At 47.5% G+C, this 20,325-nt stretch overlaps 1 protein-coding gene across 1 annotated transcript in view; it reads left to right on the forward strand.

The window, feature by feature from the left end:
• The first annotated feature begins 1,150 nt into the window (after positions 1–1,150).
• The window catches only part of PRRT4 (proline rich transmembrane protein 4), a 136,387-nt gene continuing 117,212 nt past the window's right edge, over positions 1,151–20,325 (forward strand). The window contains exons 1-2 of the mRNA XM_078677782.1: positions 1,151–1,984; positions 14,214–15,344. Of these exons, the coding sequence (XP_078533908.1) occupies positions 14,369–15,344 (976 nt within the window). The 5' untranslated portion in view covers positions 1,151–1,984; positions 14,214–14,368. The remainder of the gene's footprint in view (positions 1,985–14,213; positions 15,345–20,325) is intronic.

Consider the following 20,325-nt stretch of genomic DNA (forward strand, 5'->3'; position numbering starts at 1 on the left):
GGAAGCAATGGGCTCTTTACACAACACAGCCTTGGTGCCACTGCGCCTGCTGCATTACCGACAGCTTACACTTTTGATTGTCTCCCTTCCCCGGTGCCCTTGCCCACCTCTCCTGGTAAAAAAAGAGAGAATGGACCAGTATTGCACTGTATCGTAATTGCATTTATATTGAGCTTACTACCCCTGAAGCGCCTTTTCGGCGAGTAGGACACTACGTCAGAACCCATAAAGGGTCAGTGTTGAATTAATATAGTGTGATATATTAGTAATTTGAGTGGTGATATGTTACAAAGAGGCAAGGTAACAGCAACAGAGGCGGGCCAGGTGGAAGATGGGAGAGAGGGCTGCACCTGCCCACGACCAAAAACTGAGACGACACACGCACCACACAAGTGTGGGGCGGCGAGGCTGGAATAAACGCGACGAGGGAGAGGACCAAAGGAGAGGGGGAGGGAGATGGTCAGAGAAGGGGAGGGGGGCCGAGGGGGCGATGTGGGGGAGGAGAGAGACTACGCGAGGAAAGGCTGAGCTTGAGAAAACAGCCATTCACATGAAAATACGAATACGATCAGCCGGAGTCTGTCCCCGGCAGTGACACCCAGCAGAGACGGAGATTGCTAACGGGGAGAGGGGTGCGCACCGCATGCAGCAGGCCAGCTCGGATCTCAGCCGCACCGCAGACTGGAAGCCAGAGACTGCCGGTGGAAATGCTGGAACTGACTGCCAGCCAGAGACTGACGACTTGAAATGCTGGAACTGTCTGCTCGAGAGACAGTGCGAGCCAGAGGTGAGACCTCCTCCAAACTCAAGAACTGAGACTGTCTCCAACCTCAAGAACTGAGACCGCTTCCGACTTCAAGTCATACTGCAAACCAGAGCCGAGACTGCCTCCAGTTTGAGACTGTAAAGCAGAGCAGAGACTGCCTCCAGGCTCGAGACTGCCAACCAGAGCCGAGACTGCCCCTAAACTCGAGTCTGACTGCAGACCAGGGCTGAGACTGCCCCTAAGCTCGAGTCTGACTGCAGACCAGGGCTGAGACTGCCCCTAAGCTCGAGTCTGACTGCAGACCAGGGCTGAGACTGCCTCCAGGCTCAAGACTGCTAACCTAGTCTGAGACTTCCTCCAAGCTCGAGTCTGACTGCCAACCAGAGCCGAGACTGCCCCTAAACTCGAGTCTGACTGCAGACCAGGGCTGAGACTGCCTCCAGGCTCAAGACTGCTAACCTAGTCTGAGACTTCCTCCAAGCTCGAGTCTGACTGCAGACCAGAGCCGAGACTGCCTTCAAACGCGAATTACAGTGAAAAGGCTGACAAGAGCCCGACACTACTACAGGAAAACACTGCTTGCTAGCTGGAATTAGACTGCAGAGTTTGCACGGTACTGTTAGGCTACAGAGTCTGCAAACCGGGCCCTGAGTGTTGTCACGACGGGCACTGCAGGAAGAGACAGCAGAAAGCAGAGCCACTGAGACTGGTCACTGGAGCCAAAGACGACGGAGTGTGAAGAGAAGTTACAACAGACTGCAGCGAGAGCTGCTGGTATGATTTCTCCCAAACCAACAATGAACGATTAATAATAAGCAAATACAATCAGATTCCCCAGAAACTGGACAACAGAGACCGCAGAGCTCGAGGCGAGAGACTACGGCTATTGGAAAGCGCAGTCCCTCGGGTGTGCAGCCAGGTGCGGCAGAGACGGTCAACAGAGGCCGAGGAGCCGTGGTCGAGAGACTGCAGAGAACGAGGAACGTGAAGCCAGACACTGCAGCGACCTGAAGGAAGAGACAGACCCGTGTGCTTGAGTCAAGAGACGACACCCACTGGACGGCAGCGGCTGCCCCCTCCCTGGAGAGGAGAGACAGCGGCTGCCCCCTCCCTGGAGAGGAGAGACCGCACCGCTCGAGGCAGGGGAGAGACCGCACCGCTCGAGGCAGGGGAGAGACTGCAGAGCAGAGGCCGTGACTCCTTCACGCCATTGCCAAGGTGAGAGGCTCGCGCGATCCATTCAGGGGGGGTGAACTCCTCATTCAGAGCCATCGAGCACCGGATTATGAATGGATTTGGGAGGAAGGACCCCCCCCCCCCTTGCCCCCCCCCCCCATCCCATTTGCATGCACACATTGGGGGCAGGCGGCTGCGCCAACGGCCCGTCTGCAGAGGGACATTTCGCCGCATTTTCCAAACCCAGTCTTAAACAGTTGCCTGTTTTATTGGGAAAATACAATATTTGATCAATAATTCAATATCATTAGGCAGTGTACACCAAAATCCCCTCATATGTGCTCAAAATAGCACTGGAAAGCTGGGTGTCGCCGGGGCATAGGGGGTGTGTGTATTGGGGGCGGGGTGTGGGGGTCTCAAACAGCGAGGCAGCCACCTGTACGATGGGGCTAGGCGGAATGCTTCATGCCAGGGGCAGAAGCGGGGCAAGGATGTCACGGGCTCTGGTGCAAGCAAGCAAAAATGTCCTCCCGGCAGCTGTTGGGGAGTAAAATACAAGAATTATCAGCGCTCAATGCGTCCCTCTGGGCTCTGGGTGCCACTGCACCTGCTGCACCAATTGTAGCTCCGCCCCTGACCTGGTGCTGGGGAGCGTGTTGAGTCTGCTCTTTGGCTGTTGATTTAGATTCTCAGTGGAATCAGGGTGTCTTAGCTGGGGGCCTGTGTATCTGCCAGCTATCTTGGGAGGGATTGGTGGGGGCTGAACTGTCAGGGGTACTACTGTGTCACAGGGTTCTCTGAAACATACATGTGCCTAGGGTTATATCTGGCTCTTGTCTGAGTTGGGTGCCCCCTGTGGGGACCCACAGGGGACGCCTCTTCAATTGATGATTCTCTGGGGGATCTCTGTTTCTTGGGTGACGTGTGTGCCTTGTTTTTACCGTAGCGAATCATTTTGAGACCAAATTAGGCTCATAGAGCCTTAATAGTAATGTTGTTCTTCCGAAAACATCAACGTTTCTTGTTCCCTAAAAACACCGCCTACCCGTGTCACCTTCATTGATAAAAGAAGTGTTGGCACAGCCAATAGTTCCGATTACCACCGTTTTGGCTTTGTCAGTGCTTGTTTTGTCACTTGTTTTGTAAAACATTTTTTGGGGAACTTGGGGGACCTTCGCCAATAGAAAACAATGGCTAAAAGCAATGCATTTTTTTTGGTCTTAAGAAGCATGCGTTGCCATAGTAGCCCCTTGTACTGAAGAAAACTACTTTATGTGCAGTTGTGCACCTTGTGAGCGAGCAGAATGCACTAACTCACAGTGAAATTAGCCAGTGGCTGAAATGGGCTGTCCCATAACCCAAAATCGCATATGCGCGTCCATGTGTTCCAGAATCAAGTCATGAGTCGTGTATGATGTGAAGACTCCTGCGGGAATGCGCTGCTTGACTTTTATACCAGGAGGATGGACTGTACTTGTATTTACAACCTGTAAGGTTTACAAGGGACTATCACTCTTACAGCCACATTGAACCACATTCCCATGACTTGATTCTGAAACACATGGAGGTGCTTATGAGATTTTAAACTTAAATATGTGAATCAGATGTGGACGCACCTCACTCACATCGCTTTGAAGATTGATATCACCACTGATACTTACTCTCCGTGTGTGTGGAATTCTATTATATTGTCTTGTGTATTGAATGCGCCCTGAAGAAGTGGAAATCCAGCAAAACATGTGTTAGCTACCTGTGATTTGATTTGTTGTATTTTTGTATGATTATAATGGTTATTTGTGACTTGATTGTTGCCACCTTGTATGGTCAAAATGTTTATGTGTTTAAATAATCAAATACAAATATTTGAAATTAATCCATTTATTGTACTAATTACTGCTCTTTGTATTTATGTTCCTATTTTCCCCTCTACACCTTATTGAAGCTCATGTAACATTGGTCAGCTGGATCATGTATTGATTTGTGGGTGAGTCTATCACAGGGCCAGTTTCTAAGTTTATCCATTCTCTTTATCAGATATATATGTATTACCTACTGGCGGTCACCAGTAGGTAGTTATAGTTAGGACCATGTTTCCATAGGAAAAGCATTTTTTGACTTGGCTATAACTTTGGCGTAGTTCGACCAATCTTCATGAAACTTTCCAAAAAAGTGCCAAAGGTATATTCTGTTTGTCATGGAAAGTTTTGGGGTGACTCGTGCAGTTGGGACTGGGAAATTGGGGTGCAAAATAAGGGTGCATTTGAAGAGTCAATTTCCATAGGAGCCTTTAGCCACACCTACAGCCCGAACCACTGAATGGACTTACACTAAATTTGGCAGGGAGGTAGATTTTGGTTCAAGGAAGTGCCTTTTGCTTATTTGGTGTAAATCAGTTCAATAGTTGTTGAAAAATGTAAGTTGAAAATTATAGTGATAGCTCTGGCCGTGAAGCCTTCGTGAAAAAAGACAAGCTTGTATAGGGAAATGCACCACTCTGGCTGCCGGCACTTCAACCTGGAAGTGTTGACATTCATCTTGGGACTCGGCTTCACTGAGTACCCCAAAAAAGTGCAAATAAAGAAAAGGGGGCAGGGTAGGAATTCCCTGACCCCCAAGCCATGGTCTTGGGGTCCCACTTGTATCCCCTCATGACATAAAAGAATACAAATAAATGCAGCAAAATCACGATATTCGCAGCAAAAAAAAAAAAAATATCAAGCACAGGCTCCTGTGCTTGCCTTTAAATAACCCCCAGGTGTGTCATGTGCCCAGGGCATATAATAAATATAGGAGGGGGGGGCGCACAGGGCCCCTCTCCTAGGGCTTATCATAGCCCCGGGTACCATCACCTCCCCGGAGCTGTAAGACTAATATATGCGGTGGCTCCACTGCTGCCCCGGGGCCCGCCACTTTCCCAGGGCACACATTATATATAAAATAATGCAGGGGAGGCCCTATGACCTTCCCCGAAGCCCCGGGGGCCATCACCTCCCCGGAGCAGTAATTTAATTATATGCAGGGAAGCTGAGTGGCTCCCCCGCTGCCCCGGGGACCGCCACCTCCCTGGGGCACTGTTCTGTGCAAATGAAGGGGGCATGGCCACCCCCAACCCACCTGCCCCGGAAATCACAACCTCCCTGTGGCACATGCATTAATTAATAAAAAAACAATGCGGGGGAGGCCCTACGGCTTCTCTCACAGCCCTGGGGACTGCCAACTCCCAGGGGGTAAAATAAATAATAATGCAAGGGGGGAGCTCCGGCCTCACCATGCAGTACTGGAGACTGCAGCCTCCCTGGGGCACAAATAGAATAATGAAGGGGGTCTGTTGCGGACCCCTGCCCCATGGACCCAAACCTCATTGGGGCTTACTTAACAAAGTAGGGGGGCTGCGCAGCACCCCTCCTGGAGCCCTAGATGGCACTATGGACCACTAATGTCCTGTGGTGTCTGCCCTGGGACACAGCAGTTTGCTGTGGCTTGTAGAGAGCACTGCTCCCACCAAGCCATAACAAACTCTCTGCTTTAACAAGCTAGAGCAAAAATGGTCTGGATTGCTGAAAGGTGAACAGTGTCTGTTTCCCTGCCCGCTGTGAAGCGAGCAGGGAAACAGACATTGCTTCTGGAATCAGGGAGCTGCATTAGCAGCTTCCTGGATCCCAAAGCAATGCTGGCTCCTACGGGCGGTGGGTAGCCAGCACGGACCGCAGGGGCCCTTCAGGCTCCCCCCCGCAGTCCCCAACCTTGGCAGTGGGTGCCCTGGGTTGGGACCAGGGCACCTAGCATAGAGGCCAGGCCCAGGGGGATGGGTCACCAGGGCTGAAAACCACCTGGGGCCCAAAAAATGGGGCAGGCCATGAGGGATGGGGTCCCTAGGGTTGGAAATGGCCCAGGTGGGGGGATGCTTGGCCCCACTCCTTTTCATTAAACTAAATAAAAAAATGGGGTAGGCCCCAGGGTTGGGGTCCCCGGGGTCCCCTTCCTGAAAAACAGGGAAAAAAGCTGGCAACTCGCTGGAGGCCCGTCCCCTTTCTCCACCACTCTGCAAGCATGCCTTCTGGAATGCTACTGGTTGGGGGATGAAGTCCCATGACTGCTGAGGGCTCTTAGGGGCCAACAAGACCTCCTGGTACCTCCAGTAAGGATCACACAGTGAGATTGCAGAGAGGTTGTCAGATGCCATGCCCCCTTTCTTCTCCACTCTGCAAATGCGCGTCTCAGTGCACTGCTGTTGGGGGATGAGGTCTCCTTGCCTCCAGAGAGCTTCAGGACTAAAGTGAACTGTATCCCCAAGCAGCAATGCGCCAGGAGGTGCGTTTGCAGAGTGGTGGAGAAAGGGGGCCGTTGCCTCTGATGACCTCTCAGCAATCCAGCTGTGTGGGTCTTACTGGAGGTAACTGGAACGGTGGGGGCCTTCAGACTCCCCCTTGGTCTCCATCAAAGTATCTGGGTGCCCTGGTTGGACCAGGGCACCCAGACTAGAGGCCAGGCCCCAGTCAGCCCAGTAGTGGAGCCGTGCGGCCTCCCTCTAGCTATTAAAAAAAAAACCGAAAAGGAGGCCAGGCCTTGGGGATGGGGTCCCCGGGTACAAACAAGATATTTCTCATGTTTGCGACAAAGTATCCCATCCGTCAAATTGTAAATCAGGTCCCAGGCTGCAACCACCAGAATGCGTTAGGTTGTCACATTAAAGCCCAGAAAGTAAAACAGTGTCCTTGTTGACATGCAGCAAGGTAGACACCCTAGGCAGGATTCACAGCTGGGTGGAGAGAGTAGTGGATGTGGGGGTAAGGGAGGTGGTGGTCAGCCTGTCGGATGGTGGTAGAAGAAATAGGAGCCCAGGGGAGTTACCACATGTTGCTGTTTGGTCCATTAATTGAGGTGTGGATTCATTTCTTTGGGTCTGAAGGAACGCTTGCCTCATTGTGGCCATGGGTGTGTTCAGATCTTGAGACTGTGTAATATGAAGTTATTAGACACAGGCTTACGAAAGCTGCCAGCCCTGCATAGGTGCAGTGGAGGTGGTGGCCAAGGGGTGGGCATGTATTGATTAAGATTTTTCTATAACACTGACATAATCCAAGAGTTTGCCAAAGCGATTTACCCGAAATGCAAGGATGTGCTATATTTATTACATAGGCTTAAAAGAAGACGAGTGTAGCTACATGGCCTGGTTACGGGTTCAGAGTAATAACTGACGACCAGCTCAACAAGAAGGATGGTGGAGGGATGACAGAGTGGGACCCCTGGGGGGAGGGGCGGGCGCTAAGGCAGCCGAGGAAGGGCAGGGCATGGAGAGACATTGTTTTCTCTTGTATAGAATGTGATGTGTGGATAAGGAAGAGTCGTTGTGCGCCGAGGGGACAATGACAGCACTTGGCCGCCAGCCCCATCCTCGCTTTCGTCTCACCCTCCACCCCCACCAGTTACGCTTGTCTGTAATTGAAAGGGACAGGCAAAGAGGCCGCTTCAGAAACTGGGAAACTGAGCAGGCCGCAGACGATGTCTCAGCTCTAGGCCTCCTTCCGTGTCTGTCTGCCCTGCTCCCGCTCTCTCTCTATCCCTACACTCGCTCCCCTTTATACACCTCACACAGCCTCAGCTCTATGCAGTTTCTACTCTCTCCTTTCGAGTCCAGCCTGGCATTTTCACTCTCTCGACTGTACCCAGCCTGCCCTGCGGCTTTGGCCATTTCGTGCACCTTCACACCCTCTTCTCTCTGCACTTCTTGCTCTTTCAGTTTGTCTGTCTGTCTGTCACTCTCACACTCGACCTCTCCATGCCTTTAAGGCTCTCCCTGAATAATACCTGCCTGGCACCCTCATTCTCTCTCCCCTCTATGTAGTTTTTCCTATCCCGGTTTTTTACTCGGTCTGGCACCGTCACACTCTCTACTGTCTATCCAGTTCCCGCTCTGTCATCTTTAGGTACCGCCATACTCTTTCTCCTCTTTGCACGTTCTGCCCTCCTGGCTTTAGCCGGCTTATCACCCTCAGACTGCCACCGCTCCATGCAGTTTCTGCTTTATCAACTCGAGCTCTGTCTGCATTTTCATATTCTCTCCTTTATACATATCCTATTTTCCGGTCTGCCCTGCCTCACACCTTCTTCAATTCCTTTTCGCCCACTTCTAGCCCTCTCTAGCACCCTCGCACTGGCCCACCTGTGCAAGTCATGCTCATATTGCCCTGTCTTGCACTCTCTTGCTTCTATGCATGCACCTCCTTCTACCCCTGTTTTGCCCTGTCTGGCACCCTCACGGTGCCTTCAGTTCAGTTCCTGCTTTAACTAAACTCTCCTGCACATTAGCTTGCCTCATGTATCCTCACAGTCTCCACTACCTGACTTAAACTTTGTTCCTTCTCCCGCCAGTCCTGCCTTTACCTCTTCAACTCCCGATTCCACTCCCTACTGGCCAAACACCTTAGGGCAGCTCCCTACTTCCACTCCCATTCTTTCAGGAATTATACTGCATTTTAATTGCTTTTACTACACCTATAGGGAGCCCTGAAGCCTTTCACTATATTGGAAGCACACTACAACCTGTAGAATGTGTGGTTGGAAATGTGCTGTCTTTTTTTGGTCCTATGTGGAAGTATTTACATGTTGTGCTTGATGACCACTGAGGTGTGGTTAACGTGTTATGGGATGCAATGGATGAAGAAGTGTTTGAGAGAGAGCTCACAGTTTATAGTTCTCATTAAGCCGGCAGCTTTCAATAACTTTGCAGGTCCCTTTATGATATTTTGTATGGTCATAGTCCAATTAGCTGGTTACTGCACTGGGATTTCGATTCTGAGATATTATGCTTAAAGTTTATGGTCCTCAGCAGCCATAGATTGGAAGAAGACATGGTGGACAGATGTACTGGGATAGAGTTTGGTAAAATAATCCCTCATCTGATTGTCCAGTAGTGGGCTCAATTAAAGTCCTCTGTTGTCCAGTGGCATGCGGCAGATCTCTTCAGTTATTCAATGCCTGTTCTTCATAGCTCCTCCTTCATTCATTCACTCTATCTTGCCCCCTGTTGTCCTACTCCTGGGTTTCTTTCCCATTCTCCTCCCCTTCAGCGACCAGAGTTGTCCCCAGCATCACATAAAGTGCTATGTTAATAGAGATAGAAGAACTCCAAATCTGTGGGAATTCACTAGTTATAGTTATCTCAAGTAACTATAACTCATGCCTTAAGATAACTATAACTCACACCTTTGATATGCAGTGCTAATTACCCCACATTGATGATAACACTGCAACATTTGCAATGAAATTATTGCTGAGAAAACTGTGGGCACGAGTTATAGTTACTTGAGATAACTATGACTGGTGAATTTCTGTGTTTTTTAGAGCTTAAAATGTTACATTGTTACTGAACATTTCCCTTAACTATCAACTTACTTTAACCTCGGGTTTTGTTCAGCGAATAGATTTTATATGCAGTGTTTCCTATCCTTGTCTGAATTATGGACTGCTGTATACTCAGATAGTTGGAAAAGCCATTAAGTGAGGAACAACATTAGTATGGCACCCGCCACCGTGACTGATACCTTAAAATCCATCTACGTCACCAACAGCTGGTGCAGAGCAGAGTCACAACACGCAGACATCAGCCTCTGCACAGGAGTGTGGAGAAGGGCATGGTTACATTCTCCACTTAACACTGTTTAGCTTGTTTCAATGCTCTGACGCTGGGATTGACATTTTCACTACCCCAGGGCTATTGCTGCATGTCACGGAGATAACATGGCTGCTTTATGCAGATGATGGGATTAATCCATATTGCTCTCAGGGGAAGACGGCCCAATGAAGCCAGAGCTGCACAAGACACACTGTAGACCACGGACGCCGCAGGGCACTCTTTTGTCTTTCAAAGGCTGTGCAAAGCAATAAACAAGCATTTGCAATGCAATAGGTCTCGCAGTTGTTAGAGTTTGAGCCACTGGGATTGTAAATGGCAATGCCTTTTATTTATGTGTTGGTTTTTAAAACGTAAATAAAAGGCATTGTCAATTACAATGCCAATAGGTTAAACTCTCGCAAATGCTAGACCTATTGCATTGCAAATGCTTGTTTAAAATGGAGCAGGGTTGGGCGGTCCTAATGGATATGGGGAGATTGTTCCAGATTCTAGTACATGGATAGAGAAGGCTTGCAGGCATGTTTTTTTTGTGCATTTCTTCAACTCCATTCAGATTGTGCCCTTGTGCGAGTGTGCCAAGGCGGCCATCTGTGGATTATTTTTACCTTGGGCGCCAACAGGTGTGTGCCTCAGCACATCCATGCGCCTTCTGACATGCAAACAGTCCAGACCACCAGGAGGCCTATGCCTCAAACCTTTCAGATGCTAATCACATCACTAGCCCTTTACTCACTGCTGGGGCGTGTGTGTTCATATGTGAGTATGTCCTCGTGCTGCGTCTCAGCAGCACACTACCTGCCTCTTATTCCCTTATGTCTCATCACCAAGGCTGGTAATGGGGTGAATGCTTTTATTTTACTACATAGCTTGTCAGTGTCACTTTCATGGCAGCACAACATAGAGCACCTGAATACAATGGTTCAGGGACTTGCCAGCCATTAAGCATTAATTGCTCGTTTGCGTTATGGAAACCATTATGAAATGTGATTTTAACTTTAGCCAAGCGCATCAGCAAATGATATTACCCCGAAACAATTGATGCTCCTGAAGGGGGGAGAAGCTTCAAGCCTGTTTTTCTCTGCCTGGCCTCAGTCTGAAACCTCAAACTGCCCTTCAGACTGCCCCACTAATTGAAGAATCTCTTTGTTCATTAATAATGACAGCCCCAAACCACTCTGCACACTTTAGCCTTGTCCATTGTCCAACCAACTTTCTATTCTTCAAAGCTAAACCAAATGAGAAGTGTGCATTACAGCCTGCGTGGAGAACATGGCCAGACCCCCATTACCTGGCTGAGCGATGAACCAGGACACACAGACCAGTCTCAATGCTGCATTGCATCATTGTGATTGGTCAGGGGAGCTTGGCTGAGCTTCCTGTTCCTCGAGTCCGAAAAGGAGAGCAGGAGCAGGGATGCAGAACCTGATGGCAAGGTAAGTGTTTATTTTTTTTACATGTGCACCCCCATGTCTGCCTACCACCCGCAAGCCATGCCAGCCGCCACTGCCAAACAATATAGTTCAACAGTTCACTTACTGCTTTTAGTAAACATTTCCCTGTTTGAAAAAAACACCCTTTTCAAATTGAAGTCCCCAAATTAAACATGAAATATGACAAATATTTAACAGATCACATTGTCTGTTCAGAGTTCCAGTGACATTTCTATTGAGATGTCACCAGCAAAACATAATGGAAAACAACAACATAACAAACCACAGCAGAATTATGAAAAACGTAACACATAACTACCACAACAAAATGCGACATAACCAATATGCACAGATATTCTTTCCACACATTACCACTGCTACAAATTCTCTTTCATAATAAGGTGATAAAATGAGTTTGTACCAATTTACTTTTCTCCAAGGATGTGAAATAGGACTAGTAAAAAAGGTTTTGTGCTTCGGCCCCAATGTGTAGACTGTGGCTGCCTTTGTTGATGTGGCTGAACATGTGAGTAACGTCCGGTGACAGTGCATTGTTCGTTCTGGCCGACTGCTGGGACAGAAGGCCTCTGTCTTTGTCCATCGGTCCCAGGGCGCTCAAAGAGTGCTGGGGAGGGCCATGCTCTCTGTGTGGGAGCTAAGATCAGCAGGCACTGTGCTGCTGTGATGCTGAAGGCTGGGCTCGGCCAGGCAGAGCATTGACTGAAATACTGAGGAGAACTGTGACGAGAGAAAAGAGAGAAGTTGGGGGGGAGGGGAGGGGTTGAGATATAGAATATTATATCAGTGCTTAATGTGGGCCTGTGGTTGCAGGTGGGGTCCACTGGCTCTCCATTTGGGGACTCATCAGATTTTACCCCCGCGTAAGAGCGAGAAAAACACAAAAGGAGGAAAGGAGGAGGAAGAAAAAGTCTAAAGAAAAGTGGCGAAGGGAGTAAGGATTCACGAAAATGAACCTGCAAGAGTGAAATAAAGGAGCAGGGTCAGGGAGTGTATGGCGGTAGAAGGAGGAGGCATGAGTTAGAATCAGGACAATGCAGCCTTGACATCAGGCAATCCCGATATTCATCAGCAGCTTTTGTTTTGAGAAAAACTTAGGGCGCTTTCTGTTTAAGAAATTAAGCACTGTGAAAAAAAATAAGGAAGAGGGAGGGAGAGTGGAAGGAAGAGGAATTAAAAACCAAAGGTGGAACAATTAAGAGGGGAACTAAAGGGGGCGGAAGAAAAAGCAAGTACTGTGTAGCATCCCAGAAGAAGCAAACATCAACTTTCAAGTACATTGTCAATGGGGATACCGAAGTGGACAGAGAGCCTAGGAAAGTATGGAAGAAAGAATGAGGACAAAAAAAGGTTATGAAGAAGCAGAAGGGCGAGAAAATAAAAGGATGGGAATGAGGGTAAAGTGGTTGAATGAGGATAAAGGCAAATGTGGCCAGGAATAGGGGTGAGAGAAAGAGTGTTGGAATGAGGGACAAATATGGGGTGAGTTAAATGTAACAGCGATGGAACATATAAAGAAATGGGCAGAGAAAATGTGAAGGAATGAAAGGGAAAATGGCCGCATGTAGGGGAAAGGTGCAGGTTAGAGAGAAATGGACCAGATCTAATTATGGCACTGTTAACTAAACTGTAATCATGTAAATTAGATTTTGGAAATTACTAATTTCAGAAAAATCTGGTCAGTTGTTCATCCATTGTGAGAAAACGTATGATGCATTATTTTCGCTAGACTTAACTGATAATTGGGGTCAATTTCAGAGATACTGACAGCCAGTCGGTTGGGATTGCTCCAAGCTCATGACAAGTTGGGTAGGTTGCCTACCAGTTTGTGAATGGGAAAAGAAGGCTTCTGGGGCCATATGTATCAAGCTAATTAGCATTCGCAAAGGCCGAAATTCTGCGAATTTCGGCCTTTGCGAATGCTAATTAGACAAATGGTATGTATCAAACATGTTTGATGCAAAATAAGGAATTTCAAAATTTGCTTTTCCTTATTTTGCGATTGCACTTAAGGAATCACAAATTTTGCGATTCCTTAAATACAATGTATCAAAAAAAAATAGTCTAAAATTGCCATTAAGGATTCGCAAATTACCACCAACTTCTAGTTGGTGGTAAGTTGCGAATTCTTTTCAAAAAGCTTTTTTACAAAAAACCAAAGGTGCCATATGACGCCCATACATGCCCTTAGGGCATGTATGTGCGCCATATGCCCCCAAATGTCTGTTTCAGGGGTGCAGCAGGGTGTTCTTGAGACACCCCTGCACCCTTGAAAAAATTCCTAATTTGCGATTAGCAAATTGCTAATCGCAAATTGCACTTTCATTCCTATGGGCCTCCTGGCCCATGGAAATGAATGGGTAATTTGCGATTAGCAATTTGCTAATCGCAAATTAGGAATGCTAAGGAATCGCTATTGAAAAGCGATTTTGTACATACATACTGTTTTGCGAATTCCAAATAGCGATTCCTTAAAATTCGCTATTTGGAATTCGCTAAACGGAAGTATGATACATATGGCCCCTGGTCTTTTAGCCTAGCATCTAAAACATGCTTCCGGGTCAGTCCTCACCCTGTCCTCACCACTACCTAATCAATGCTGCCAGTAGTTAACACTGTATCAGCGATCTTAAAGAAATTCAAATCAATTCCTCACTCAGATCAATATGTTCACAGCATTTCCATCAAGATGATTTATCACCTGTGTGACCCAAAGGCCTAACCTAGCCCAAGCAATGAGAATGATATGGACATCTCTGATGGACATAAGTGAAATCAGCACTAACCATTTGATTCCCACGGCTGGTCCTGGGGTTTCCTGGAGGAAGGAAGATAAAGGAAACCATTTCTGCCTAATCCTGCATGTTCTGAAAGGTTCGAAACTCAAAAAGCCAATATTGCCTGGGCAAAAAGATAATTTACTGAGCACGGGGCACATCCTAATTTACTGACAGAGAAACCTATGTGAGTCCAAGCAGGGCCAAATTGTAAAATGGACTGTGGCAACGACTAGAGACCAGTGAAGGAATCGGCAAAGTTGAGCCTAATGTTGCACTGTGCAGTACAGGCGGCTAGTTTAGAGTGGTGCAGTGTCATACATTATTGCAGTCTTCTGTGTTGGTTTGAATGTGTGCTCTGGTGTGTAGGTGGTGCCTGTATGGTAATTCTGGTTATTCTTTTCTTTCAGAAGTTCAGAGAATTTTATTGTGGAAAAAGGAAGATGAAGGAACTGCCTGCAGTAACAACCTGACAATTGCGCTTCATGATGTGAGATGAAGGTTATAAAGGGACCATCTCCAGGGACATGCTGAAGCCCCCTCTTCTCATTCTTGGAGACGGCCTATGAAGGGTGGCATGGCTTCTGTAGAACAGCTTAGAGTCTACCTTATGATCACCTTATTGATTAACTCTGGCAATGTGTTAGCCACCTCTGACATATATCAAACCTCACCACTTCCTGTCGGAAATGTCACAATGCATGGAGGAGAGATGCAGCACCATTCTACAGATTCGAGCACTTCTCTGTTGGACCCCAGTTTGGAGCTTTCAATGTCCAACGGTGAGACTGGTAATCTGGAGATGCTTGGGGAGAGCAACATAGATTCTTTTCTCCTTTCAGACCCTCTGATGGATGATATATCTTCAGAGGATGAAAGGATGTCTTCAACCATAGTTAATTTTCTGACTCCTGTGAATCCACTTTGGACAGAACTTCCCCTCGATGAGACTTCTATAAATCCTTGGCTGCCCAGCTACCATTTGCCAGAAGAAGAACCTGTCCAGGAACCTTTCCATAGAACTCCCCAGCATGCAATTGTAAGCACAAATACGTTAGCCCGTGGGGGACAGTCAACGTTTGAGTGGAGTAGTTCAGTTTTGACGTCCAGGCTTGGTGAAGAAAGCAGTTCTTCGGCCTCTCCGTCAAGCTTTTCCCCTCCAGGACAAATGCAGCTTCCTCAATCCACGTTGGAGTCCCAATTATCAGACCCTGTCTTCTCCGTGGAGGTACCCTCCACTACTAGGCCTACGTTAGTTGTCAAATCTACTACAGTATGGCAAGAGTTATTTGACATTGTGGGACCACCAAGCACATCTTCTCAAGATGTAAACCTGGATAATCCAGATGCAGCTTTGGAGTTACCAGAACATTCTGTGATTTATGACGCGGAGGAAGATACAGGAATAGCTCCCGTTGATGTGGTCAGGCACGCACCTTCCACGGAAAAGACCATGGATGTAATTTACAGGCTTCCAGTACTCACAAGTGTGTCAACCTCAACACAGTTGGAAACTGCGGTTCAAGACATCATCTCTTCAAGTAAGTACTATCCTGAGCCTTCATAGTCAGCTATTTAACATATACATGTTATCACAAGTAAAACAAATAAGAAGCAGCTTCCATCATAGAATAAAGTAAAAAAAGGAACCTTCCTGGTGTCATTAAACAAATGGAATAAGCAACATACTCGAGTACAGAAAGTTCCACTGAGGAACTCCATCAACTCTGATTTAAAGGTTCCAAAGAAAATCTCAAAACAATATCATTAACAAAGTTAGTGCTAAGTTCAAATCATTGTCTAAAAGCTGTGGTAGGTGTTAGTTTGCGTGTGGGTCCTCACTGCAAGATACTAGGAGAAACCCCATATCGTTGCAATCTAGCATATTATACTTCCTGTGTTAGTTTATTATGGATTTTGTCACTCTACGAAGGATCATTACATGTGGTCTAAGAATTGCATTGGGCCCAACACTGCTGTTAAATTGCACATTTCTATGATACAGGGTTAGCGATACAACAGAGTTACTGCCTGGTGTTGTAAAGGTACAGTCTTAAAGCTGTCTCTGTTTTACACAGCAACTGCTTTTAGACTGAATCCTCATGTTGGTCTGGTATTGATTTGTTAATCCATTGCGTTATTAAATGGCCATTCAATAGGGTCACAAAAGATATGGCAATTGACAGCGGACCTCCATCACTTCTTTCCCAATCACAGAATCCCCATGTGCTATCCCTTAACTCTTAGATGGATGGTTCCTACATTGCTTTAAAAATGTGTCATCATTGTAATGGACCTCAAGTGAAGCCTGCAGCAGTGCCATGGGCATCTAACAGACAACGTCCACTTTGCAAATGAACGGCACCCCCTTTGAAGTGGCGCTATCCAACCAACGGTTTGTGGCCACAACTTTGTTTACCAACATTGACGCATATCCTTTGCACGAAAGGATAAGGGTGAGTCCTTCGTAACCCTTCTTCCTTGTGAATCTCTTGAACATTGCAATTCCCAAATCCAATTCTCAATGACGCTGCCAGTCAGCTTTTTATCGTCAAAAAGCCTGCAATTTTTCACTCTGCAGTCTTTACAACTGCAGAAAGCAACAGAAAATAAGGCCTTAAGTCTTTTAGTGTTTTAGACATACCATCTTAAAAGTTGAGGCTAGTATTTTGATTCATCGATGGGATGTTACTGAAAGGGTTTTGTTGTCGAGTGTTGGTCTTACTCTGGATCACTGTGTGAGGTGTGTGTTGATCTGAGCTCCCAACTGGATGAAATGTGTTTGTTTACTTATAATATCTTTCAATGCGTAACAATAGGAGAGCTACAGAAATAATGCTGGTGTTTGGACTGTTCCACATTGAGAGAGTGCGAATCCAACTAGACAGCTATGTTCTGAAGGTAAACACAAGACCCATTAATCTTCTTCTTTCTTGAGGACAGCCATTGTTTTTGTATTCTGTTTTTATTGATTTGTGTACAGCCATTATTACTCATGCCTCTTGGTGTTCTATACAACCTATATTGCAACCAATCTACCCGGTGCAAAATGTATTTTGCTATTTTTATTTCAGTTCAGTTCACAAAACTTTGTTCGGATAAGCATAGTATCCATAAAAGTGCGACAAAGGTTAAAAAATGGCAAGAGTCGCAATATATAATAGTAGGAATTACAGTTGTATAATCAAAATATCATAGTTTATAAATGGCAAGTTGAGACAAAAATCATCAATACTAAATAAATTACCAGTATATAAAACCAATCTGTTAAATGATTAAAACATTGTGTACATAGTTAAAACTCAATTAATTAAGCATTGTCTTACGCGCCCTGGTTGCAATTCTCAGAAATGTACTAAGGCGAAAAACCAGCTCTTCATCAGTCAAGGCAAGCATATGGGAATAAGCAGAAACCAAACAAATAGGCCTGCTCTTTTTAAAAGAAGGGAGAATAAGCCACTTAATATATTTTGTATAGTATTTGCAGAAGAACAGAAGATGTTGTGTTGTTTGACCACTAACCCCGTCACATGGGCAGGGTAGTCAATCAAGTTTCGGATGATAACCTAAAGGGAAACACAATGCAAATTTAGTCGCCCCAGCCTTCAGGCGGAATAAAAGGCTCCTTTCCCACCGACTTATAGGTAGGGTGGATAATTTGGTAGGGGATAGTATTGCCGTTCGTGAGCCATCTAACTGGAAACAGAGGATTTATTTGATTCCAACGCAATTCTTGCCATGCTATATGACAAGTAGAGAGCACTTCTAAGTTCTCTTTTATTTACAGTTTCGGCTTCGCTGGGATTTAAGAAAATGCAGACCTTATTAACGCTGGATAGGCTTTGGTACACTCCAGATAACCATGGAATGTCCATCCCATTCTCACACTTCAAACAGTCTGTTATGATATTTTTTGTTAGAGTGGCTGCCTGGTTCTTCCAAACCGATAGCCAAAAAAGGGTTGGGCTGGCACGTATAAAATGAGATATATAACTTAAATTCAATTCCTTATGGCAAACATATTATGAGGTCGAGATTGGGATACTCAACAGCTTCCTACAGAACTTGTTTTGTTCCTGCTAAATGCAGGAGCTGTCCGCAGTCCCCCAAATCTCCGCTCCGTACGTAGCCAAAGGGACACATTGTTTTTGTATTCTTTATTTATTTATTTGTGTACAGCCATTATTACTCATGCCTCTTGGTGTTCTATACAACCTATATTGCAACCAATCTACCTGGTGCAAAATGTATTTTGCCATTTTTGTTTCAGTTCAGTTCACAAAACTTTATTCGGACCCCACCTGTGAACAGCAGAAAACGCTCCTACAACCTCTTCCTCCCCCCTTCCACTTCACTCTGCATGCACAGGTGGAATGAATCACTGGGAGGCTTCTAAAGTGTCTGTCATTGAAAGGTGGGTGGGCATTGCCAACATATGACTGACTTTGCCCAGCATTGCCAGTTAGTTTTGCTCACCTTGTGGAGAAGTGTGGCTCAATGGTTAGAGCGGCAGACCCTGATGCAGAGGTCTAGCCCGGGACCAGGGTTCAATTCCCCGCCTCGGCGGGTCTTGAGCTAAAAAATTCCACGGACCTGATAATTCTCGCCTCGGTGCCTATTCCAATCATGGAGTCCAACTCTGGGCAATAGCTTGCTTAATCTCCACAACGGCCCCCACAACGCTAAGGATGCCTGGCCTCCACCTTGGGGGTGCCCAGGAGTGGACACCTCACAGGGAAAGCCAGGATGGGTTCCACAGTGGTATTCGTACAAGCGCCTTGAGACCCTTGCGGGTGAGTAGTGCGCTATACAAGTATCAATTTATTCATTTCAATCTTTATTTCGGCCAGTTTGACCATCAAAGATATACAGTAAAACACATATAGTACAATATAAAACCATCGGAAATGTGCAATAAAAAGCCATACATTAAAATTCATGTTCTTATAATTAAGTAGTCAACTGCGACTTTAAAATACGGGTGCGAGTATGCCAGACATTTGTAAGGAATTTGGCTAATGCAAACACCGTTAGTCCCGAGACATCAGTTTTTAAAATTCTATACATCGGGAGGTATTCCCTACAACCAAAGTTTCTGATAAGTGGTAAAAGCCAATATTTCCTAGCGGCCTTGTAAGTTGGACAAAACAAGACCACATGTAGGTCGCTTTCCTCAGCACAGGTGCATGCCGGGCATTGCTTGGTAGAGGGCGGTGTTGACCAGGAGCTAGTATATAACCGCAAAGGCAGTGTGCCATATCTCCATTGGAGAAATAGCTTCCTGGCCAGCACAGGAGTCATCCCATCCAGAACCCTCTCCAGCCTGTAGGAATCCTTACATTGTGTAAATACAGATGTTAATGACCCCTCGCCCTGGCGATCTAAAACCATAGCCAGTTTCTGCTCATAATAAGCATTGGCCAAGACTCTTCGTGGGATCCTAAGTGACGCATTAGCTGGATCGGACCATAGGTCTGGGAACCCCAAGCTCATACAGGACTTTTTTTAATATATTTTATCCAGGGAATCTGTAGGGCTTTGGGGTGGGTTAAAAACTCCCTCAGTTGGGGGGCGGAGCTAGCCGGCGTTCATGGCGGACGCATAAGCGCGAAGCTCCGCGCTAGTGCCGCCAACAATTCATCAATAATCCTCACAGAGCGGCGATTATGGTGGAATTCCGGCGGGGGCTGTCCCTACTCCCCCCCGTGGACCTCCGGCGCGACTTTGGTGGGGCTGCGACTGCGGGTTCCCCCGGCGACGCCACTGACCGGAGAGCTGCAAACCAGGCCGGGATCCCCGCGCTGTCCTGAGACGCGGGGCCGGGCTGCGTCACCCGACGTGCGGCCCCTGGGTGGAGACGTCCCGCGCGCACGGTGACCGGCGGCGGCCACGACCACTGAGGTGCCCCAAGCCCACACAGCGGACTCCCGCTTCATCGAATGCACACCCTGAAGGCTTTGGGGGACCAGAGCGAGCGCCGGCGGTGGGGCGGACCCGCCGGGGGGACACACGTGGCGCAGACGGGACTCTGCTTCGCCGCGGGCGCCATTATCTCCTACCGGAGTGGCCTACCCGGCAGCCTGTCCGCTTGGAGGAGGCCCTGAGGAGCGGCGGGCGACTTCGAGATAGTGCACCCGCTGCACGCGCCCTGCGCCCCTGATCTGGCTGGGGGTCCCCTGACACCGAGGCGCCCAGTGGGGGAGTGAAAGCTGCGGGCGCCTGTCTTGGCCGGCAGCGGTGCTGGGCAGGCAGGCCTACATACGACTGGGACCTTGGGGGACCACCGGCTCAATAAGGACTGAGGGCGCTGACCTCGCTCTCCGCCGCGGTGATGGGCAAGAGCGACAGGACTCAAACTAAGCTGTCGTTTGACCAGAGAAGACAGAAGGTGCCGGACCCTCCGGCAGACCAGACCCCGGGAGCAGCTGCAGGCCCGAGCTCCGCACTGTGCGCAGAAATTAAAGGTATGCTCAACACGATGGAGAAGGGCCTACAGGAGGGCATGGCGGCCATTGGCACCAA

Source organism: Lissotriton helveticus, chromosome 1_1 (assembly GCF_964261635.1).
Source record: "Lissotriton helveticus chromosome 1_1, aLisHel1.1, whole genome shotgun sequence".
Taxonomy (NCBI): domain Eukaryota; kingdom Metazoa; phylum Chordata; class Amphibia; order Caudata; family Salamandridae; genus Lissotriton; species Lissotriton helveticus.